The sequence below is a fragment of the Nycticebus coucang genome, chromosome 8 (assembly GCF_027406575.1).
Source record: "Nycticebus coucang isolate mNycCou1 chromosome 8, mNycCou1.pri, whole genome shotgun sequence".
In the NCBI taxonomy this organism is placed as follows: domain Eukaryota; kingdom Metazoa; phylum Chordata; class Mammalia; order Primates; family Lorisidae; genus Nycticebus; species Nycticebus coucang.
This window is the reverse complement of record NC_069787.1, coordinates 16936105-16961520: the sequence shown is the minus strand read 5'-3', so window position 1 is coordinate 16961520 and position 25416 is coordinate 16936105. Positions and strand designations below refer to the sequence as shown.

General features: G+C 38.6%; 1 protein-coding gene across 2 annotated transcripts in view; it reads left to right on the top strand.

Annotated features, from left to right (window-relative positions):
• LRRN1 (leucine rich repeat neuronal 1) overlaps positions 1–4768 on the top strand; it is a 37632-nt gene extending 32864 nt beyond the window's left edge. For both annotated transcript variants that reach the window (XM_053600269.1, XM_053600270.1), the window contains one exon: positions 1553–4768. In XM_053600269.1, coding sequence (XP_053456244.1) covers positions 1809–3959 — 2151 coding nt within the window. In that variant the 5' untranslated portion in view covers positions 1553–1808 and the 3' untranslated portion in view covers positions 3960–4768. The remainder of the gene's footprint in view (positions 1–1552) is intronic.
• The last annotated feature ends 20648 nt before the right edge of the window (positions 4769–25416 follow it).

Here is a 25416-nt window from a genome sequence, read left to right as displayed (position 1 = left end):
CCTCAAAAAACTGAAGTGCACCATAGGGAGACAAATGTCAAGAAAGGTAAATCTCTACTTTGAAAACCTTAGCAAGTGAGTGGCTCATTTCGGGAGAACAAAACAAACCCTGGATTCATAATGTCTTTTTACCCCTGACTGGAATGCAGAAAACTGTAACTGTTAACCTCTAATATTATCTTTGCAAGCAGATGAGCAATAAATACCTGACCTCAGAGAATCTTACTGAAACCAATAGATATTGGTTTCAATATCTATTATCTCAGCTTTTCTTACTTATCTGTTGATAGCAATGATCTCCACTTAACAAGGATTCCCAGCAAAACTAAAACTAAAATAGATGACAGATATAATAAGATGATAATAAATAACAAGTATAATTAACTTTTATGAGCACTTTGTATGTGCCAGTCATTATGCTAACGCTTTACATAGATTTCTTTAATTTTCTCAATCCTATGAAAGAGATACTTTTAAACAGGGGTCCTCAAACTGCAGCCCACAGGCCACATGAGGCAATGTGATTGTGTTTGTTCCCATTTTGGTTTTTTACTTCAAAATAGGATATGTGCAGTGTGCATAGGAATTTGTTCATAGTTTTTTTTTTTTTTTAAACTATAGTCTGGCCCTCCAACTGTCTGAGGGACAGTGAATTGGCCCCCTGTTTAAAAAGTTTGAGGATGCCTGCTTTTATATGTATGACCAACTTCATTTTATAATTGAAGAAAATAAAACTTCAAGAAGTTAAACAAACATATCCATGGTCTGCATCTATTAATTGATCAGTCACATTCTCATGCTATTACTGTAATCATATATGTGAGATATACACATGTATAAAGCTTGTCTGGGTTCTTAGTAGAGACCAGTGGCATGATGGCATAGAATCCTTTTAATATTTTATTCAGTCAAGATCTGATGTGATGATTGGAATATAGCAAAAACTAACGTTTTCCTTTCATAGTTATATTGAATTAACTTTTTATATAAGAATAGTTGAGCTAAAAAAGCATTGGCTGAATACACCTACGTAACATTTCTCTTCCATTCAGAAAAGAAAGAATTCCTGGAAACAAATGAGGCATTAATTAAAATGTATTTTAGAAATGAGCTGTGAGTCTTTAATAAACTACCTTTAATGCTTGCTTTTATGAGACATGACATTTTAAATTTTTAGGGCTATATGTAGTTTCTAAATTAATCTTTGTTTTTAAAGAAATGACCTCTAAGGGCTTTTCTGAGTGTTCCTAGTGTGTGTAGGAGGGTGTGCACTTGTGTGTTTGCGGGCATGTTTAATGACTTTATCTGGTCCCAGTGCAGTCTCAGTTTAATTGTAACAATGAAGGAACACTGAAACTAGTTTTAGTGTAGGAAGTGAGATATAGTAACAGTGTCCTGCAAGTTGAAAGCTTGTTTAGTTATTTTGAATGGCTTTTGAATGTTTCTGTTATTAGATTTTTGAGTGACTATGCCATTTTAGCAAATAGAAGAAAAGCTATAATGTAGAAAGTATGTGGAATGGACGTAACATCTGTCCTAATCTAATTTTCAGGCACATCTCCAGACTTGGATTTGGCTGTGCACATGCCTGGAATTGAGAGACACAGGTAAAAGACTCCAAATTGCTTCCTGCCTTTTTGAGAACTCCAGAAAACCATCCCTTCGGACTCTGGAACTCTACACATCTCAGCCAAGACTTTGTTTGAATGTTTACATTTTCTCCTTGCTGTCCTACATATCGCTGTATAGTGTTCACATTTTATTAAAATTTACAAGTGTCAGAAATTGGGGTTTCTCAGCAAGCCAGCATGGCTAGGATGAGCTTTCTTGGAGCAGCTTGCCCGTTGGTGCTGGGCTTGCTAATGACTTCATTAACTGAGTCTTCCATGCAGAATAGCGAGTGCCCACAACTTTGTGTATGTGAAATCCGTCCCTGGTTTACCCCACAGTCCACATACAGAGAAGCCACCACCGTTGATTGCAATGATCTCCGCTTAACAAGGATTCCCAGCAACCTTTCTAGTGACACACAAGTGCTTCTCTTACAGAGCAATAACATTGCAAAAACTGTGGATGAGCTGCAGCAGCTTTTCAACTTGACTGAGCTAGATTTCTCCCAAAACAACTTTACAAATATTAAAGAAGTAGGGCTGGCAAACCTGACCCAGCTCACCACTCTGCATTTGGAGGAAAATCAGATTACGGAGATGACTGATTACTGTCTGCAAGACCTCAGCAACCTTCAAGAACTCTACATCAACCACAACCAGATTAGCACTATTTCTGCTAATGCTTTTTCAGGCTTAAAAAATCTTTTAAGGCTTCACCTGAACTCTAACAAATTGAAGGTTATTGACAGTCGCTGGTTTGATTCTACACCCAACTTGGAAATTCTCATGATTGGAGAAAACCCTGTGATTGGAATTCTGGATATGAACTTCAAACCCCTCTCAAATTTGAGAAGCTTAGTTTTGGCAGGAATGTATCTCACTGATATTCCTGGAAATGCCTTGGTAGGCTTGGATAGCCTCGAGAGCCTGTCTTTTTATGATAACAAACTGGTCAAAGTCCCTCAATTAGCCCTGCAAAAGGTTCCAAATTTGAAATTCTTAGACCTCAATAAAAACCCCATTCACAAAATCCAAGAGGGAGATTTCAAAAATATGCTGCGGTTAAAGGAACTGGGTATCAATAATATGGGGGAACTCGTTTCTGTTGACCGGTATGCCCTAGATAACTTGCCTGAACTCACAAAGTTAGAAGCCACCAATAATCCCAAACTATCTTATATCCACCGCCTGGCTTTTCGAAGTGTTCCTGCCCTGGAAAGCTTGATGTTGAACAACAATGCCTTGAATGCCGTATACCAAAAGACAGTCGAATCCCTTCCCAATCTTCGTGAGATTAGTATCCACAGCAATCCCCTGAGGTGTGATTGTGTCATCCATTGGATTAACTCCAACAAAACAAACATCCGCTTCATGGAGCCCTTATCCATGTTCTGTGCCATGCCGCCGGAATACAAAGGGCAGCAGGTGAAGGAAGTTTTAATCCAGGATTCAAGTGAACAGTGCCTCCCAATGATATCTCATGACACGTTCCCAAATCACTTAAACATGGATATTGGGACAACGGTTTTCCTAGACTGTCGGGCCATGGCTGAGCCAGAACCTGAAATTTATTGGGTCACTCCCATTGGAAATAAGGTAACTATAGAAACCCTTTCAGAAAAATACAAGCTAAGTAGTGAAGGCACTCTGGAAATATCTAACATACAAATTGAAGACTCAGGAAGATACACGTGTGTTGCCCAGAATGTCCAAGGGGCAGACACTCGAGTAGCAACAATTAAGGTTAATGGGACCCTTCTGGATGGTACTCAGGTGCTAAAAATATATGTCAAGCAAACAGAATCCCATTCCATTTTAGTGTCCTGGAAAGTTAATTCCAATGTCATGACGTCCAACTTAAAATGGTCAACTGCTACTGTGAAGATCGACAACCCCCATATAACATATACTGCAAGAGTCCCAGTAGATGTCCATGAATACAACCTAACACATCTTCAGCCATCCACAGATTATGAAGTGTGTCTGACAGTGTCCAACATTCATCAGCAGACTCAAAAGTCCTGCGTAAATGTCACAACCAAAAATGCCGCCTTCGCCCTGGACATCTCTGATCAAGAAACCAGCACAGCCCTTGCTGCAGTAATGGGGTCCATGTTTGCTGTCATTAGCCTTGCGTCCATTGCTGTGTACTTTGCCAAAAGATTTAAGAGAAAAAATTACCACCATTCACTAAAAAAGTATATGCAAAAAACCTCTTCAATCCCACTAAATGAGCTATACCCACCACTCATTAACCTCTGGGAAGGCGACAGCGAGAAGGACAAAGATGGTTCTGCAGACACCAAGCCGACCCAGGTCGACACATCCAGAAGCTATTACATGTGGTAACTCAGAGGATATTTTGCTTCTGGTAGTAAGGAGCACAAAGACGTTTTTGCTTTATTCTGCAAAAGTAACAAGTTGAAGACTTTTGTATTTTTGACTTTGCTAGTTTGTGGCAGAGTGGAGAGGACGGGTGGATATTTCAAATTTTTTTAGTATAGCGTATCGCAAGAGTTTGACACGGCTGGCAGCAGCTCCAGGCTTCCAGTTTGTGGGGTTTTTTTATTCTTATCATTATTATGATTGTTACGATATTATTATTATTTTACTTTAGTTCGTTGTGCTAAATTCAATAATGCTGTTCTAACTACTGTGCTCAATAAAATGATTAATGACAGGTTGGGGTTCCCCTGTGCTTTGACCAGTAGCATGACCCCTTCTTCTGAAGCCATCAATAGAAAGAACCATGTCCTCCAAAAAGTTATATAACAGTTTTGAAGCAGCATTGAACCTTTTGTAGCAATCTAGTCTGCAGACTTTTAACTCAAGCTAAGGCTAGACTTGTTACCTTTATTGAATGATGTTAGTTGACTGTACTGTAATGTTGTATCAACTGAATTGAATGTTTGCCTTTGAACAATGACTTCTTTTTCTTTTGTAATAGTTAAAAGAGGCTTAGAACAAGCTAACAGACAATAGAAATATGTATATCAGATTTTTTAATGTAACAAACTACATGTTAATTGTTACCTTATTCTTTTTATCTTTAGTAGACACTTTTAAAAGAAAATACAATAATTTTGTTGTGTTTAACTCACCAACATGTGGTATATAATGAAGACAGAACTATAATAAATTAGTTTTGTTCTGATTTTCTAGAACACTTGCAATAATGTATCATTTATAGTTCTTGCTAGTTGCAGTGGTAATATTTTTCATATCCATAAAAACAACAACCAAAAATAAATCAGCTATAACTTGTTGCTTTTTAAAGCTAGGCCCTAAAATGTTTGAATTCACTTTCTAAGGGAAAAAGATACTTATTTTAATTAAGATATTTTAATGAACAGAATTTCTATACTTTAAAGATCACTGACCAGAACCTAATGTTGGGGCAGGAGGTAATATGAAGACAAAAGGTATATTACTATATCCCATGAATAACTAAACACAGTAAATATATATATACATATTTAACATATATGTATATATATATTATGTCATATTCTTTTCTGTAATAGTTTTGCTATTTCTATAAAAGAATATACATCATATTAGTTTTGCTAAAACCTGACTTTGCTTTTTGTAGTATCCACACTCTCCATCGAAGTATAAAACATTGATATACAGAGTTAAACATGTTATTCCTTTAATAGCTAAGTGCTTAGGCCTATATTAGTCTACAGAGTATATGGAGATATCTACTCAGGCAAGTAAGTGAATAATAGAGAACAGAATGACTTCTGTATTGTAGACATTTTTAATTCAAATAATATATAGTTTTCCAGAATTAAGTGTTTCGAGATTACGTAAGAAATGTGTGTATGACATTTAGAACAGAAGGAGCGAGGTTTAAATAGAAGGCCGTTCCACAAAGGGTAAGAAGAAGGGATTTAAAAGAGAAGAAAGGGCCCATTTGAAAATTTGAATTGATAAGTCAGAGAAATAAAGAAAGGCTGGTAGCTGCTGCCAGGCACACACTGTCACATCAGGAATGATGAGATTGTGCTCATATAAGGGAACTAAGAGGAAGCAGGTGCCAGATGAGCAAAAGCAAGGAAAGGAAGGCAGAGAGAAGGTCCAGGTAACGTGGGCTGAGTGACTTCTTTCTTTGTCAAATACCTTGTTTTGTGAGTCATTTACAAAAAGATCATCCCATTCTTCTTCCCATTTCTAAGGAATCTGGGGGGGAGGGGGATGTCAGATGCTGAAATGTGAGCTGCAGTAAAAAAAATAAGAAATACCAGGACTCAAAGCATCCTTTCCCCAAACCTTCATTTATTGGTGAGAAAAACCAGGACCCAGAGGGAGTTAGCAGCTTGTCCAGATCGGACTTCCCCTGCAGGCCTCCTGCTTTAAAGATCTAAATAACCTCTGGTGCCTCTGCTTTAAAAAATGCACCATATCCTGAAGTTCCCACTTACTCAGGATAAATTTTAGTACAGGGCAGACGAGAGAGTCAGGAAAGTGCCTGCGTTGTTGGTAGTGCTAAGTGTGTGTGGAAACATGAAGGACTGGGGATGCTTTGCATGTAGCCTTGGAGCATCTCCTGTCAGTAAATCCTTGTCTTCAAACACCTGCAGAGAATAGCGGAGCGTCTAATAACTTCTCAGCTAATCCGTGAGCCATGAAAGGGGGTAGCACTGATGTATTAGACACCCAGCTGCCAGCAGCTGCAAATCTACAAGGCATCATTTAGCCTGCAAAGCGATGATTTGAACCTGGCACAGAATGAGCACTTAAATATTGGTAAAATAAATGAAGGAAAAAACTCAATCATTTCTCCATTCTGAATATATAGCAAGCAACAGGAAATCTGAGTTTTCATAATCAAAAACATCTTTGCCAGGCTAGTTTGGGGGAAGAAAATTCCTTTTACTTTTTTCTCCTCCAATAAGGTATTAGAGCTTAGTTTTTGCTGTCTGTGCTAATGGATTAGTTTTCAGGTGATAGAAAGCCACATGGCAGAGTACTTTCTTCTCTGGCCAAGTATTTCCTCATTTGTACTTAATTTAATTTGATGAATTAGACAGTCACTGAAATTAGACATCAAACTAGGTCCTGATTGATAATAGAGGTTATATCATCTTTACCAGTGAAGTGATTATTGTAGGTCATTTTCCAATTTCATATTTTCAGCTTTCTGCTGCCATCAGGGCATACAGTGTACTGTAACCTGATTTTTATAAGGTTATTTTTGGAGCAGTTTCTTAAAACAGGCATTCCTTAATTTACTCATTTAATTAATGAAAAATTGAACTGATGCCATGAATATAAAAACAAATGCAATGTTTGATTATCAATGTTGCTAATTTAGCAGAAAGGAATCCTCTCTATTCTTTTGCAAACACATAGTATCAAAGTCTATATTCTGCCTCTTGTGGTTCCTGTTTATTTATTCATTCATTGTGTTTACTAAGGATACATACCACAGTCAACCCTTTACTTGGTATTTGCTTTCTATCTCTTTATTCATTTTCCAAGGCATTTTCTTTGTTCATTACTGTTTTTATCATTGTGGAGGAAAGAAGAAAACATTTTATATGTTGAATACTTTGCCAAGAAACCCATACTTTCTGCCTCTCCATTCACTGAAAAGAGGAATTTAGCTACTTTTGATGTATTCTAAGTACAACTGAGAATGCTTTCTTCACCTCAATTCTTTACTCTAGCCCTGCTTCCAAATAGACTTTTTTTATTCAAAAGGGATTAGGTCGGAGATAAAAATGTTTCTTTAAAGATTGATGATTCAGAATCACCATCCAGAGCTCTAGAATGATTCTGGCCTAGGTTCTCTGCAGGATGTGATCTAAGCTGGTGTGGACCTGATTCCCCCTGTCCCTTTCTTCCCTGCTCCCCATCACTGATACCAGCTCCTGTCTTTACTCTATGTCAGGAACTGAAATACATAGTTAGAATAATGAGATTGTGAGGGAACTGATGGTTTTTATACTTGCCAGTTCAGCATTGCCCAGCACACAGGGTAAAAGCATAAATGGGGGGGGGCGGTGCCTGTGGCTCAAAGGAGTAGGGCACTGGCCCCATATACTAGAGGTAGCAGGTTCAAAGCTGGCCCCAGCCAAAAACTGCAAAAAAAAAAAAAAAAAGAAGAATTAAATGGGTTTCTTGTATGTATTATGGAACTCCTCAGGGACTGGACAGTACTAATATAGGGGGGCCATAAAGTTTGTGTGCAATTTAAAACAGTACAATTTTAAATTGCATCCGGACTTTATGGCCAAACCTGTATGAGGTATTCAGCACTTCCCATAGCCTTATGACCATTGCTGTATCTCAGGGTACCAATCTGTATTACAGATCCTAAGAAACTGAGGTTTTAATTAAATCCTGAAAACAGTCTGATAAATTAAAACGTTATTCTAATTTATAGATCAGGAAACCAAGACCCATAGGAGTAATCATTCACCTGAGGCTATAGAGCTCTGTAAGTGGGTGACCATGATGGGGTCCCTTCACTCCTGGTTTTCTTCCCTTCCATCCAGCACCCTTCTAAGGTGGAAGGGGGAGCAGATGCTGGGAAGTCACAGGGCACATATGCCAAAGCAAAGTAAGTATGCATAGGGGAGCTCTTGGGAGACAGTACTGAAGTCTTCCTTTATGTCTTAATGTTTATTTCTCTATTAAGAAACCTTATATGTTGGAGATCTGAGATTCATACCCAAACTATATTTATGTCAGGCTGAATTTTAATCTTCAATTGCCCCATACTATTCTGTTCTCTCTTTTACACACTCATAAAATTAAACAAGGTAACGATTTTTATGTAGAAAATTCCAATCTTATATTTTACTTAACAGGAAACCATGGAATGCTTTTATAAAATTAATGACAGGCTCAATGTTTAGCTCCAAAGCTTAAATGGGGAAATGTGAAATTCATATAAATTGAGTGAATGAAAGGGCAGTAACAGACATACCCCAAACACACAAAACAGCCAGGCTCTTGTATAATCACCAAAGGTGTGGGATTTGTGGATACATTTTAGGAAATCCTCTGGTCTCCCACTCCTTGCAAAGTCTATATGGATGCCATCAGACATTAAAATGGTATAGATTTTTTTTTTTTAATTAATCCAATTGCCCCCCCCAACATAGGCCATTTTGTCAGTTATATAATATTTAATATAAAACAAAATCTATATCATGCATTTCACAAAAGTAGCTCTGGGCACAATTGGGTCAGCTCATGCCTCGCCTCTCCACCTTGGCCTCACTTTCCCCCTCCCATAAGCTTAGATTGACAAAGTAAATTTCTGCCTGAGCCCTGACAGAATAATCATAAATTCCTAATAAAGGGGATATCCTGCATAATACATGAGTCTTCCTATTAGCATATCTCACTGAGATAAACAGAAGACATGGGGAGAAGGAAAACATACCAGGTATTCATAGCCGACAGGACACCATTTTTACAACAGTGACTTAGTGAAGGGGAAGGAGGGAAAACATCTACTGTGTAGCCCTCTGTTAGGAGCTTCACAGATTTTTTACATTGAATCCTCTCAATTGCTCATATTGTCCACATGTTAGAAAAAAGAATAGTGGATAGTCATCCTCAGAGAGCTGAGCAACTCAGCTGAATGACACAGCTGCTAAGCAGCACTGGGGGCGGCGCCTGTGGCTCAGTCGGTAAGGCACCGGCCCCATATACCGAGGGTGGCAGGTTCAAACCCGGCCCCGGCCTAACTGCAACCAAAAAAAAAAAAAAAAAATAGCCGGGCATTGTGGCGGGCACCTGTAGTCCCAGCTACTTGGGAGGCTGAGGCAAGAGAATCGCTTAAGCCCAGGAGTTGGAGGTTGCTGTGAGCTGTGTGAAGCCATGGCACTCTACCGAGGGCCATAAAGTGAGACTCTGTCTCTACAAAAAAAAAAAAAGAAGCAGCAGAACTGGGACTCAAGTTTCCAACTATATAATGGCCCACAAGCTACATCCAGGTCAGGAATGTAGACAGTAGCCCCAAAACACATCAGGCATTTACAACAGGACAAACAGAGCAAAAGGAGGGTCTAATTTAAGACCCAAACCTAAGATCAATATGTGGAAATCACAGCAAGCCAAAGAGGAAAAAGTAAAGGGCAAATCTTCAAAGTTTGCATCAGCTCCATACAAACAACTAGAAGAAACGGAAACTGCAAAAGAAAAAATAGTAAAAATAAAAATTAAAAAATAACGAACAAGGGAGAGTCAAAGTCGATACCATGTACTGTCTGGACATCTCATGGGCAGGGTTGATTTGGTTCTTTCCTGAGAACGGGAACAAAGGAAAGGATAGGTTTCAGGATCTTGCAAAGACCTTCCTCCTGAAGTTCTGTTAAGATGGCATTTAATGCCACGGGCTTCTATTAGAGGGAAAATGTACCTTGCTCTTTTTTTTTTTTTTTAACTATTAAGGTTAGTCTCACATTGCAATCATGTCTCTGATCTGCTTTTTAAAGCTATGCCACATCATTCAGAGCAAAGTCTTGTTCTGATGCTTTAAATTAATCCAATCTTAACTTTTCCTATAGATCATTCTGGCGGATAGGGATGCTGGGAGGATAAACTCTGGAGAACTGTTAGCGAGGAGTTTTATGCCTAATCTGGTATCTTTATGCTTTCAATAGCTCTTAATTTAAAAACATGTTAGTTCCAATCTTCTAAGAGAAGAATTGGTTTAAATATCTCCTATGCTAGTACTACTGATGAAACTATTAAAAAGGCCACTCTGAATATTAACTAAAATATATGCTCCCATGCTATTTTTCCTCTTGTTAGAATACCACACACTTACTAACATAGTTAATTTTGCCAAATTTTATTCCATTTGGCTTAGGTATGCTCCTACCATCATAAGATGGTTCCTATCTGTCTTCATTTAAACATTGTGTTTGTTCCTTCTGATCATAATAACAGTATATGTTCACTATAGATAATCTAGAGGGAAATATGTATTTTAAAATAGCATATAACGCCTTCACTCAAAAAGAACCAGGTGAGATTGTGATGTATTTCCTTCTAATCTTTTTTTTCCTCTGTGTATATATTTCCTCTGTATGTGTGTATATATATACACACACATAAAACTATAAAAATATACACCTTTATGAATATAAAATTAGAATCATAGTCTATATGGTTTTGTACACTTTTTTATATCATGCAAGTAATTATCTTCCATATTATTAAATTGTCTTGGAGAGCATGGTATTATGAGCTTTATAATCACCTATCATGTAGATATTCAGTAAGTGAACAACTTTATTTCGGAGGCATTTTACCTTTTCTAGGTCAAGCACCAAGAGCGTAAGAATGAACCTACCCTGCCTGTGCTGTCCAGATACAGTCATGAGGAAGACAGCCATCCACCTGAAGGACCATTCAGTATGACAACACACCGAGAGCACGAAACAGTATAAGAGCACAGGGAAGAAGAACCCAGATGGGCTTGGAGAACTTAAATTTCACTCGAAGCTCAAAATTAAGATAGGAGCTCAGTTCCATAGGCAGACATCCAGACAGGGAGGGTGTCCGAGGCAGAGAAAACAAATCGCCATGATCACAACATTTCCAAGAAAAGGCAGAAGACTTCCCAAAGGTTTTAGAGATTTTGGAGGCATTCTGATGAAGGGAAAGGGGCTACTAAAAATATGCAGGAACTAAAGAGGAGGCTGCAGGAGTTCAGAAATTATAGCAAGTTTTTGTGCAGAAATGAGAGGGAGAAGCTGGGTCATATGAGGAGCCTATGATGCCCAGATGAAGCTTTGCTCCCAATTTAGGGTTTTTTTTTAGCCATTCCACATAATCACTGGGGGAAGTGCCTTCCTGGTGAGATAAGAGATGCTTACAAGAAATGTTTGTTAAACCTTTCAAGCCCTGAGGCCTCCATGTGGAAACTCAGCTGTGGTAATATGTAAGAGAGGAACATTAAACAGATGTGAGATGCCATAATTGCTTAAGTCTGTCCCATTCAGTGGCCTGCAGTTAGTGCAGGTTTCTTTTGGTGTCATGAAAATAGAAAGTGCATGTTTGGAAAAACTGAAACTGATGATGTGGGGTTTTAATAGTACCCTGTTTCCCCGAAAATAAGACAGTGTCTTATTTTAAGGTGTGCTCCCAAAGATGCGCTAGGTCTTATTTTCAGAGGACGTCTTATCTTTCCTGTGAGTAGGTCTTATTTTCGGGGAAACAGGGTACAAATTCTCTTCTCAACTAAGGACTCACTTGCCTAGACAAAATTCTGACATTTTTTGTGTTGTGAAGTTTAGGGTAGGGAGAGTAATAAAGAGGAAACCATACTTGGATGCATCTACCCCTATACTCACCTCCTATGTTTCCAAAAGTAAAACAGGTCAAGGACATTGTAGCATCACCTAATACAAAATACTTGTGAATGTAGAATCTATTCCTGTTGCCTTTCCTTTGGATTCTTAATTGGATTAATTCTTGATAACAGAAATTCATGATAGTAAGAAGTGTCTGATAGAAAACGGTCTTCTCCCCAATCCTACCCTTAACAAGTAGTACATGGGTAGACATTACACTTCTTGTTGTTTTCGTCCTTGGGAGATTTGTCCAAGCCAGTTTTCTGAATTATTGGTCTCTCTCCAGAGAAATATTCAAATGACTGTCTTACAATATTTTAATTTCAATCCATTTCCCTAGGCAGACAATGTAAGTTAAAGTTAGCTTCCCATTCACTACATAAATTAAGACAAGCAGTTTGTAGACAATGAAAAACACTGGGCAATCCAAAAGTCAATAGAGGTTTGCTGAATGAATGAAATCATTTACAAGTTAGACTTTGGAATGAATAATAAGTTTTTGCTAGAAGCAGATGCATCTTCCTGGTTATATTTTGTTTTGTCTGCTAATAGATTTTTGGACTGTTGCAGAGAGCAAGCTAGCATTTGGTTGGTTTCGGGAACAGATTGAATGTCTTGAATTTTCTTTCTTTCTGTTTTTTCTTCCATATTGAAACCTGGGAATTTTGTCTTAACTTCATTCCAAGTTTGTGGAAGTCATACAATCAAGGACATCTGCTTGGGCTGAGCCACTTGTGGTGATCTGGGATTATTTGGATTTGTGTTCAGTGCCTCCCCAACCCTCCCAAGGTGCTATTCTGAATACACAGCACAATAGCTTATGTTTTCTGGGAACATAGCAACTATCAGTGGATTTGGGAGCGAAAACTATCTCCATGCAATGAGTACATATTCTTTATAGTTCAGTAGGGTACACTGTCACAACTCCCTAAACTCTGGAAGCCTTATTTAAGATAGTACAGCCAACTTCCTTATTCCCAGCACATCTTGCCCTTTGGAGATGACTAGCAAGAATCAACACACAATCTCCCTCATGTTCCACAACTACCAGTGGCTGGTTGGGGAGAAGTTTGGGGAAAAATAAGAACACCCAGGGGGCTGGGAGGATGGAAAGAAAGCCACATACAGTAGTAATGATGTAGGTAGAAAATACTGCCACAGAGAGGCAGACAGCTCTCACCTTCCCTAACAGCTCTGTAACATGACACCCTGGTGGTAGAGAAATTCCATCTCACAAACCTGTCTGAAATGTCTATAAATACTCCTAAGCCTTCTCTCATTTAGATTTTCTTCTCTGTAGGAAACATCCATTCCAGAGAGTGAAGAGAACTTAAAAAGTGAGACCTAGAACAAAAGCAGGGGTCTGGACTCTGAGGGTCCTACTCTTTAAATTTTCTTTTAAATTGGGAATATGGAAGAGATATCCAGAGTAGAAGTGCTGTCCATGAGTTCTAGAAAATAGCATAATATGTGGTGGCTTGAACACTTCTTGGAGATTGGAGAATAGTTGATTGGGTCTAAAATGGCCAGCTATCAGCTAAGTGGATCAGACAATTCAATGACAGCCTTAGTCTTGGTCTCTTCCTCCACAAAAAGTATTAAGCTGCTTGCCTTTTCTACCTCATTAGCTTCTATTTCTACATCCCTGCTTCTTTTTCTCTGCATTGTGGTCCCACTAGGCTCCTTTTTCAGGTTCACAGTCATACCTTGCCTCCTTCACACAGAGCCTCTCCCTGGAACACCTCTAACTCTTTCTCCTCCTTAATCCTCACTCTTTCCTCAGAGCATCTTAGACAAGGCTTCTGAAAATCCCCAGATTAAGTTAGTGTAGCCCATTATATTTTCTCATCCCAGGCCATTCTCTCCTTAATTTTCATGACTCCTGACTTTGTCCACCACTAGAAGACATCAGGGAGGGATCATACCACTTTATTCTCTACATATTCCACATCCTCGGGGCCTAAGACGTCACCTGGCCCCAGGTAACTTCTTAATTGTTATTTTCTCACTGCTCCTAAATAATGGGTGAATGTATGTCCACCTTTTGACTCAACAACTGGACACTTACAAAACACAATTTTAGGGGTAGCCTGCAAACTCCTCTCTCACTCCAAATTCTTCCCACTATTCTCCCCAACCACAATAGAATTTCTACTTTTCCTTGGAGAGCAAAGTCCTCACATTGGTTTGCTAAGGTTTCTGTAACAAAGTACCACAAACTGAGTGGCTTAAACAACAGAAATTTATTTCCTCCCGTTCTGGAGGCCAGAAGTCCAAGGCAAGCTATTGGAAGGTTTGGTCCCCTCCAAGGCTTTTCTCCTTGCCTTGTAGGTAGCTGTCTTGTCCCATGTCTTATTACTCTCTGTCTGTGTTTGTGTCTTTTTTCCTCTTCTTATAGGGACATTGGTCGTACTGTATTAGAGCCTACTCTAATGAGCTCATTTTAACTTGATTACCTCTGTAAAAGGCCCTTTTTCCAAACATGGTCACATTCTGACATACTATGATATTAATTATGTTGAACAAAACCACAGGCGGCAACCTCCAAGCCCATTTCTATTCTTTTTGAATAGATCTTGGCATAGGGGAATAGACAATTGAGTCCATAACAGTTTGCAAGACTGCTTGCAGGGGCACATCCAGTTAGCAGTGGTCATCGTGAACCCTAGGTAGGGCACATTCTTCACAGTGAGTTCTGCTTTTCTCACTTATCTCAAATGGGGGCCTCCAACCTGATGGTGTCTTACCAAGGCTTACTGATAAATGAGAGGTGAAGGAAGCTTTACAGACCATTTAGTTCAACATACTTCTTTTCATGGAGAAACTGAGGACCAGGGAAAGAGAACAACTTGGCCAACCTCTCCTAACCAAATAAAAAGCTGCAAATGAAATGAAGGTCTCCCAAATTTCAGAAACCAGAAAACTTAAGCTCTCTACCCAAATTTTCCCACCCAACATCCTCAGGAAAATTACCTAAGCCTTACTTCAATGAGTCTGTTAAGGAAGAATAGTCTATGGTCATGTAAATTCTGGCTATGAAAATCTTGCTGTTAGCACCCATAATATGTGGTGGGAAGCTCCTTTCTGCTTTCACCCTAACACCCTGCCTAGATCAATTTGTGCCAAATAAAACTCAGGCAGCAACCCCCAAGCCCATTTCTATTCTTTTTAAAAAAAGCATTTTTTTCAAAATATAGGAGACTTCATCTTGTTTTTCCTGCCATCTTGTGAGGGAAGAAAATGGCAAGACAGAAACAATTCATCATAATCTTTTCAAATACCACAGACTCTACTTCCCATACAATCACTGTTAATCTCTACCACAAATGAAAAGGATAGCTGTCATGGAGAGAAGAACTACTAATTTGTAAAGATTCAGCCCTCATGTGTAGAATTCCCAAAACAAATTTAAATTCATGAGCCTATACAATATCTCACATATGACCGAATTCTCCCCAGACTTGAAGCTCAAAGGCTTTTGGAATTTCACCACATACACTTCCTGAGGCATTTCAATTTGGGATAAAACTAGGTCTTCTGATGGACTGATAGGTGAGGTAGTCACAGGAAGGGCCTTTCACCGAATAAATATTTATTTAGCATCTTCTCTGTGCTGACCATGATCTCCAGTGGCTCCTTTTATCAATGAGGGTCAAATAACATAGGAGAGGGGACTGACAAGATGTCATCCCAGAGGCTCCTGAGAAAGCAAGAAGCATTCCCCAGGTCTCACCTAAGTGGGCATCCAAAAGAGCATCCTTGATTCAAGTGGCTGCTGTTTTCACCTCAGAATAAGTGTCAAGGGAGCATGTATAAAGGAGACATCACTTAGAACTGTAGAGAGCAGAAAATGACCAATTTTTTTTTGTGTGTGGAAAGATTTATGGCCAAGGAAACACTGTAGCAGAGACTAAAAGAATGGGAGAAAGAGCAGGCAAAAACATGAGGCAAAAGTCTGAAAGAAAATGTAAATGATGAAGCACTTGCAGCATTAATTATTTCAGTTGCTGGATCAGGAGAGAGAAGTGATAAAAATAACAAACTTTTATTCAGCCCTTATCATACCCCCTCTCATATTATAATATGTTAGTCTAGGCACAATGGTGAATGCTTTATATGCACCATTTCATGTAGACTTCAAAACAACCCCATGAGACAGGTTCTATTGTTTTTTTCCATTTTATACACGAGGAAACAGGAAGCTTAGAAAGGTCAAGCAATTTGCTCAAGGTCACCCAAGAGGCAGGATCAGCTACTTAACCCCAGAATCTACGCTCATAACCATGATACCATTCTGAAATTAGGTTATGAGGAAAACTGTGAGGGAGTCAAGGCCTGAGACTTTATTCTTCAAGCATAGAGGAGCCCGGGAAGGATTCTGAATAAAGAGAATGACATAATCGATGTTGTTTTTTTCAGGAAGGCCAACATAGCCTTCAACGACCACAGACCAAGTGCCCAAAAAAATAAGTAAAAAAGATGCCCCTAGAATTATTTAAAAAGTTTTTTTAAAATGCACAGTTTTCAAGAGCAAAGGCTATTTCCTAATTTCAGCTACCGTTAAAGAACTGATGCAGTCAATAATAGAGAGCATCTATCCTTCCCACCCCCGTTTCACAAATTGCTCCAGGTCATAAGCTGTGTGGCACCAGTACAAAGGCAGCTGGAGGGACAGGTGAATCAAATGCTCACAGGTAGTTATGGGAAGGTTTCACCCACAAATTGCCCCATCTTTTAGACTTGTATGGAAGCAAACTCAATTACCTATAGGAGTATGGGAATTGCCTACAGCCAATGATTAATCGCAAGGTGAAACCTACTGCTGCCTTACTTCCTTTCTGCCTTGAGTGGGGAGCGCCCCTTAGCTTTTATTGGCTTAAAAATGATATACCATTTTTTATTTTTTTTACAGATGGGGTTTCACTATGTTGCCCAGGCTGGAGTGCATGGCGTAATCATAGCTCGTAATAATCTCCAATACCTGGGCTCAATTACTCCTCCCACCTCAGCTTCCTGATTAGTTGGGCTTACCCATGCACGCCACTATGGCTGGTTCACTTTTAGTTTTTGTATAGAGGGGGTATGGCTATGTTGCCTAGGCTGGTCTCAAACTCCTCGCCTCAGGTGATCTTTCTTCCTCAGCTTCCCAAAATACTGAGATTACAGTTATGAAACATGTGACCCCCCTCCCCGTGCACATTTATAGCTAAGTAACACATTACTTAGAAGGTATTCACCAGGAAAATAAAGAGATATAAAATTACCTCACCAAACATGGTGGCTCCCATCCGTAATCCCAGATACTTGGGAGGCTAAAGCCAGAGGATCGCTTGAGCCCAGGAGTGCAAGATTGCAATAAACTATGATTGTGCCACTGTACTCCAACCTGGGTGACAGAATGAGATCCCACCTCTAAAACAAAAAAATTACTCTTCAAATCCAAAAAGAGCTCACATTCTCAATTACCCATTGCATTGCTATCAGGTATACATGCTGAAGCTCCTTAAGAAGTTTCTGTTGACATATGAGACCTCCCACTTAAGCATTACATGTCAACTTATTTCTTGACCATAACTGGTAACTCAAAAACCACATGCTTGGGGAATTATCTATTTGGCCATGGAAATTCAAATGCTCATGGGTAATTTAAGCTTTTTATCAAAAGTGGTCAAATCCTATTTCAAAAAACAGCAAGATTTTATCATGGATTTGATAATTCATTCATTTTTTCATTAAATAAGTCTTCATTTAGGTTGGGCACAGTGGCTCACTTCTGTAATCTCAGCACTCTGAGAGGCTGAGGCAGATGGATTGCCTGAACTCAGGAATTCAAGACTAGCCTGAGCAAGAATGAGACACTATTCATACTAAAAATAGAAAAAACCAGCCAGGTGTTGTGGTGGGTAACTGCAGTCCTAGCTACTCAGGAGGCTGAAGCAAGAAGATTGCCTGAGCCTAGGAGTTTGAGGTTGGTTGCTGTGAGCTATGATGCCGTGGCACTCTACCCAGGGTGACAGAGTGAGATGCTGTCTCAAACAAATAAGTTTTATTGAGACCCTTCTATTTGTTAGGAGATTAAAAAACAAAGCAGACTTGTGTTCTGCTCTTCTTGAATTTTTGTTTTTATAGGGAAACTAGATAATAAATTATTTGATAAATAATTGGTTAATTGCAGTTTATGATATGTGCTATGAAAAAAATAAAAGTACTAAGATAAGAATGACTGCTGTAAGAAAGGGAAGGGCGTCTATTCCTTTCCCCCACAAGGATATCTTTGGTACATTCTATCTAGATCACACTACTATGAAAAGAGTCAGTCCCTTGGTGCTGGCTTTGTAGCAATAGCTGGCTATACTCTGATGAGAATGCTTTGTTACTTAAATATCTCCCTAGCAGAGGACACACAGCAGTTTGCAAATGGCATCTCCATTCATCACTGCAGCACTCCTGAGAGGCAAGAGAGGTTCAAGCCTCATTACCTCTATTTAAGAAAGAGGAAGGACAATGACTAGAGAACTACCCTCTGCCAAACATTAAGGAGCAAAACAGCTGTGGGGTTGATGCTGTAACTCAGCTCAGATCTCACTGCTCCTAGCCTTATCCATCAGACCATTCATTTTGTCCTTCAGTGTAAGTTGGGAACTAACGGATGCCTACAGGTCTTGGAAATAAACCAGCTCAATTATAACTCAGCAATGAAGGGTATATCTGTTACACAAAGTGAATTGTTCTCAATAGTCATTAATATAAAGTTTGTTTACTGTCAGTGTCTCTAAGACCCTTGAGCTGTCCAGTAGACCTGGTCCATTCACTCAACAGAACTAGCAAGTTTAGCTGAGTTAAAGTGAAAGCGGAGTAAAAAAGGGGGGGAAGGAAAATAAAGCAGCCAGGAATCTCCAGTGCAACAGAGCAGAAGCAAAGTTTTCTTTAATGAACAGAAAAGAGTCCCCCTCATGAATAAGAGGGAGGACTCCATCCCCCATACTATCCACCAGTGTAAGTATCTCATCCTAATTCCCCCTATAATTATCTATAAAGTTTTTCATTGATCCCCTTAGGCATTCTTGTCTACTTCTCATTGGTCACAGATTACCTCAGTCATTACATGTGCCCATTTTCGGTTCAGTTTTAATAATAATTGTTACCTATTCTTTTCCAAGAAATTGTATGGTAGTGACTGTGAGTCTTTTTTTTTTTTTTGAGACAGAGCCTCAAACTGTCACCCTGGGTAGAGTGCCATGGCATCACAGCTCACAGCAACCTCCACCTCCTGGGCTTAAGCAATTCTCTTGCCCCAGCGTCCCAAGTAGGTGGGACTTCAGGTGCCTACCACAATGTCTCACTATTTTTCGGTTGTAGTTGTCATTGTTGTTTGGCAGGCCCAGGCTGGATTTGAACCTGCCAGCTCTGGTGTATGTGGCTGGTGCCTTAGCCACTTGAGCTATAGGCGCCGAGCCATGACTGTTAGTCTTGTGATGTTTGTTGACACTTGCTGTGTGCACTGTTCTGTAAATGTGACCATTACTCTACTTTGTGCCACAAGCTAGAAACTGCATTTTGTGGAAAATGGGACATACTTGGTCAACTGAGTCACAACCAAAACTCTTTGTTGGAGAGTTTTGGGTCCTTTTTAACTTTCTTATTTAGGAAGCAGGACTTTTCTCCTTTTTCCCCATAGTCCTTTTCAAGCCCTAATCATTTACCTAAACTCAAAATTTCCCATGTGAGAAATCTAATAAATGGAATCACAAACAGAATGATTTTGTTGAAATTTCAGCTGTTTTTTTCTTCCTTTACTACAACAAACAAATAAATAACCCCACAAAGGAAATTTCTTTGATATGAATTCATGATAGTCACATCAAGTCGGATTTGTTATAAGCCAGAATCATCATGAGTCACATTCGAAAGAATAAATTGAGTTGTTTAAACACCCAAAGGACATCAGAGAATCATAAATGAATGTTCTGGAAGGGAAAGAAGAATCAGTTAGTTCAAACCCTTAATCTAGACATAGCTTGATGACAAAAAAAGTGAAATAACTTATCAAAGGTCTCACAACTATTGAGCCAAATGCAAATTCCAGTTTCTTGATTCCATATCCAGTGCTCTGGTATAGGCATTAAAAACTCAATAGTCAATACATCCTTGGGTTTCCAAATGGACATGTAAAGACAGAGACATCCTGGCTTAAGAATGCTGAGGACATTCTCTTTATAAGGACAAGATAGCATCATCAAGGTAAGCAAAGCAATGACTCCATGATTCAAATGCTTTATATATTTTATAAAATTTAAAAATTTTATCATAATTAAACACATGCAGGAAAGTGACAAGGATGAAACAAAGAATTCCAAGATGCTTTTTACGAGATCCTTCAAATGTTAATATTTTACTACATTTGTTTTCTCTCTCTCTCTCTCTCTTAACTCTTGAAGAATAAATTACAGAGATAATGTCCATTTATCCTTAAATACGTCAGTGTGTATTTCCTGAAACTAAGAATATTATTTTATATGACCACAGTATAATTTACACCACTAAGACAGTTAGAATGGATAAAGTACTATTAACTAGAGTCCTTATTCATAATCCTCTAATTGCCCAATAATGTTCTTTACAGCAAAAGAAAAATCCAAGATTATGTACTTCATTTAGTTTTCATGTCTTTTTAGTTGCCTTTAATCTGGAATAGTTCTTGAATCTTTCTTCATATTTTATGACATTGACATTTTTAAAGAGGACAGGCCAGTAATTTTATAGATTATCCCTCAGTTTGGTTTTTTCATATCCGTTTGCACGATTACATTCAAGTTCTGTACTCTTGGCATGAATCCCACAGAAGTGAAGCCGAGTTCCTCTCAATGCATCATACCATGTACTAGAAGACACATGCTAAAAATACTCTCTTACCCTTTGTAATTATCTTTTGGCAAAATGCTTTGAGATTATGTATATATCCTGTCATTCATCAAACTCTCACCCACTGATTGTGGCATCCATTGAATATTCTTGTCTGAATCAGTTATTATTACCATGTTTGCCAAATAACCATTTTACAATTCCATTTTCCATTCTACATTTATTAGTTGGATTTTGACTGTAAGGAAGAGCTTTCCCTTTTTATTGATGTTATCCTGGCCATTTATCTGTAGATTCACAGATTCTTGCTTTATTCAATAGGCTGTAATCTTTTATGGTCATTATTTATTTTGAAGTTCCAATTGTCCTATAATTGGCCACTGAGAGTTCCTTCAAGCTGGCCCCTGTGTCCCTTTGACCTGGTCTCATAATTCTTTGAGTACTAAAAGAAATTCACTTTTAATAAGGATGACAGAGGTTAAGCAACTGAGTATAAAATTCAGCCCCTGAGAGAAGGATTTGAATACAAGAACTTGGATTTGGGAGATAATTCTGGGACTCACCGGGAGGGAAATGGGACAATGAAACAGGAAATGGATGGGAACCATGCAAGGGTATATTATTGAGCAAGTAATCAACGTGAACAGCTAGAACTAAATCCCACTGAGAAATTCTGAGAATAGTAGAACATATGCCTCAGAATTACCCAACTCAAGGAACAAGGAAACTGGTATATTTATACACCGAGACAGGCTAAATAATAGCCCCCCAAAGATGTCCTAATCCCCAGAACCTATGAATATGTTTTTGCAAGGCCAAGAAGGACTTTGCTAATGTGATTAAGTTAAGAATAATGATATAAAATTGAAGATTATTCCAGATTATCTGGGGATAAAAAGGCTCCTAAAGAGAGCGGAGCCTGTGGCTCAAGGAGTAGGCACCGGGCCCATATACCGGGGGTGGAGGGTTTGAACCCAGCCTGGACAAAACTGCAAAAATAAAATAAATAAATAAAAGGGTCCTTAAGAGAATAAAGCAAGAAAATCAGATTAAGAAAGGAAATGTGACCGAGGTCGCAGAGGTCAGAGTGATACAGGACCACAAACAAAAGAATTCTAGAAGCTGGAAAATGCAAATAGACAGTTTCTCCCTAGATCCTCCAGAAAGAGCACAACCCTGACAACACCTTAATTTAGCCTAGTGGAACCTGTGTCAGACTTCTGATCTCCAGAACTGCAAAATAATAAGTTTGTGTTGTTTTAAGCCAAGTATGTGGTTATTTGTTATAGCAGCAATAGGAAACTAATACATATACCAAATCTCATACATTTTTTTTTTTATTGTTGGGGATTTATTGAAGTTACAAGAAACAAGGTTACACTGATTGCATTTCATAGGTTATTTTTTAAAGCTTGTTTCTGGGATATTAATTTGCTAGCACTTCTATCCTGCAGCCGAAAATGATCAGAGAAAGCCCTCAGGCAAAGAGACATATGTGTAGACATCTATGTCTCAGGCTGGTGTAAACCCAATAATGTGATTGGGGCAGGGAATTTATTGCTTCTACTACCAGACTGCAGGGTGTTGCCTAATCTCCTCCCTCTCTTCTGCCACCAGAATCATTAAATAAGGCATGAGGAGTATTATTGAAAGAGGCAAAAGAAGCATACTTTGACATGCCTCTTTAGGGATCTTATCTTAGCCTATTATTTTCTTGCTGCAGGTTCTTGGCAATTTGAGACAGATTACTTTATCTGTTATCACTGAAAAAAGGCCCCAGATAAAAACAGGTTGATGTCATTGATAAAACTTAGCTTTACAATATCCTCTACAACATTTAATATATTTAACAATTATCACAGATAAGACAAAAGCTGAATTTATAAACATCTACATGACAAACTCAGAAAAAATGAAGGATGTCAATTTATAATAGAATCATATAAGGCAACTAGAAACTTTTTTTTTAATGGTGAATGTTATTTTATGGCACGATCCATAGAAAGAAAGAAATATAGAATGTAAGCGGTATGTAAAGCCCAAGGAGAAATGAAGGCCAAAGTGCATTTGAAAGATCCACTAACTCCTCAATTTCTGGTGATTAAGTGCATAGTATGAATCCCTAAACTTCCTCTGAGCATCCTCTACTAATCTGTGATGTCTCCTTCTACATTTCTTCTTCACCTATGAGCATGCCTGGAAGACAGTGAGATAGAATAACTGGCCTACTCCTTTATTTTAAAGAGTAGCTTTTGCAGCAACTACCATATGTGTAAACCTTTGTAACTGTCCAAAAATGCCACTACACTTTATTAAATAAAGCACATCTCCCCACTGAAAAGGATAAAGTGTATATTTGATTGGAAACTTACCACTAAATCCAGTTTCTGTTTTTAACTTAATAAGTTCAAGTTATTATCTATCCATTCCCAGCTTGACTCTATGTGGGAACTTAAGAAAAGTAAAAGGAATAATTTTGATAATATTATTCTCCTACTTAAACACTTGCAGTAACTTTTCACTCCCCATACGATATAGTCTATTATTCTAGGGGTGCCATATCATTCCCTTCCCAATTTGACCCTGTCCATAGACTTCAGCCTCATGGCCTACCTCTCTCCTAGCCTTCCATTCCCTTCAGATGACTCGTCTCATTTTCGTGCCTTACTGCCTTGTACATTCTGCCCTCAGCCATGCCATCTTAGTTATGCATCATGCCACTGCAAATGCCCATCCCTCTGCTGGGGTACTCAGTCTGGGAAACCCCTGCATGAGGAATTATCTGTACAGACAGAGAAGCCTGAGAGGACTTCATACATACCTCTGCTAATGTTCACACCTGGGAGAATATCTTTTTAAGGGACTCAAGTAAGTATGGAGTGGAGGGAAAAGATCAGAAAATTAAAGGAGATGAATGAAAAAGGATTGAGATTTTCTGCGTTTTTAAGATTCTCATTTCTCCTCCCAGTGCCGAGGGCTTCATCCATGCTGTCTGACTTTAGGCAAGTCATTTACATTCTCCAGTCCTCATTTCCACATTTTAAAATGAGAGACTTGGATAAATGGTGTCTAAGTTATCTCTTAGGTCTAACTTTTTAAAATCTTAGAACTTTAGGAAATCTTGCAACCCCAAAACATCTAGATGCTATAAAGTCAAATACTAAACTGGGTAATCTAGATTCCTATATCAGGAGTTCAAAGGAAGAAAATGGAATTTTGCAGAAAAGCAAAGAAAACATCAAGCAAGGCTCTTCTATGACCTGCTGGATCCACTTCATACAAAATCATGGATATGGAAATAGGCCTAGCTGTACTTCCATACTCTTAATATCCTACCCTTCCTCACTTACTCATTCTCCCCCCACCCCTAGAAACATAGAAGCTCTGGGAGTTGAAATTAAGTTTTCAAGAAAAAAAAATTTTTAAGTGATTTTATTTTGCCTAAAGAAATAAAGTTGAGAGGCAGCAATAACCGCACTGATGTAAAAGCAGCAGACTTCTGCAATGCACATTTTCAGCAAATCCCATTTTTCGCAAAGATCATCTGCAAAGTTGGCACCTTGAGACATGAGAGGTGCTCAAGACAAGAGTTCTGTATATAAAACAGTCATTTTAGTAGCTAAATTCTCAAGATTATGAGCTCTGGACTCAAACTATCAAGGACCAAATATAGGCTCTGCCACTTACTGAGACCTTAGACAAGAACGTAATCTCATCTACAAAGTTGAAATAATAATAATAATGATCCTCTGGGGTGTTGGTGTAAAAGTTTAACACATAATGCATGTAAAATAACCAACACAGAGCCTGCTTGCAACCTATGTGCTTGGCCAACATTTTTTGTGAATGTTATACTTTCTAGGTATTATACTAGCCATTGGAGATACAATTATAAAAAAGACTCATCTTTGCCCACAAAGGACCCATCATGTAACAATGAAACATATTATCCCACTATAATATGACATTATGGCCAATACAAACATAACTACATGTGCAGAATGCCTTGGAGAGAGAAAGCAGAAAGTGAATAATTTCTAATGGAGACAATGAGAAGATTTTTGAAAAGGAGATTATTTTATGATTAGTCTTTTATTTATTTATTTTTGAGACAGTTTCACTATGTTGTCCTTGGTAGAGTGCTGTGGCATCACAGCTCACAGCAACCTCAAACTCTTGGGCTTAAGTGATTCTCTTGCCTCAATCTCCCAAGTAGCTGGGACCACAGGTGCCCACACAACACCTGGCTATTTTCTTTTTGTTGTTGTTGCAGTTGTCATTGTTATTTAGCTGGCCCCTGGCCGGGTTCGAACCACCAGACTCTGTGCATGTGGCCAGCGCCATAACTACCATGCTACAGGCACCGAGCCTACGATTTGTCTTTTAATAAAAGTAGAATTTTGCCATTTGGAAATGCAGGAATGAAATTCCAGTTGATAGAGCAGTATAACCAAAGCACGGAGATATAAAAGTAAATGGTATGTTCTTGAAATATAAATAGTCTGATGTACCTAGAGCATGAATTTCAAGGTGGGGAGCCATTAGAAATAAGGCTTCAAACGTAGGCTTCCTCCAACTAAGGGCCAGTTGACTGACTGATTGATTTAACAAAGATATAT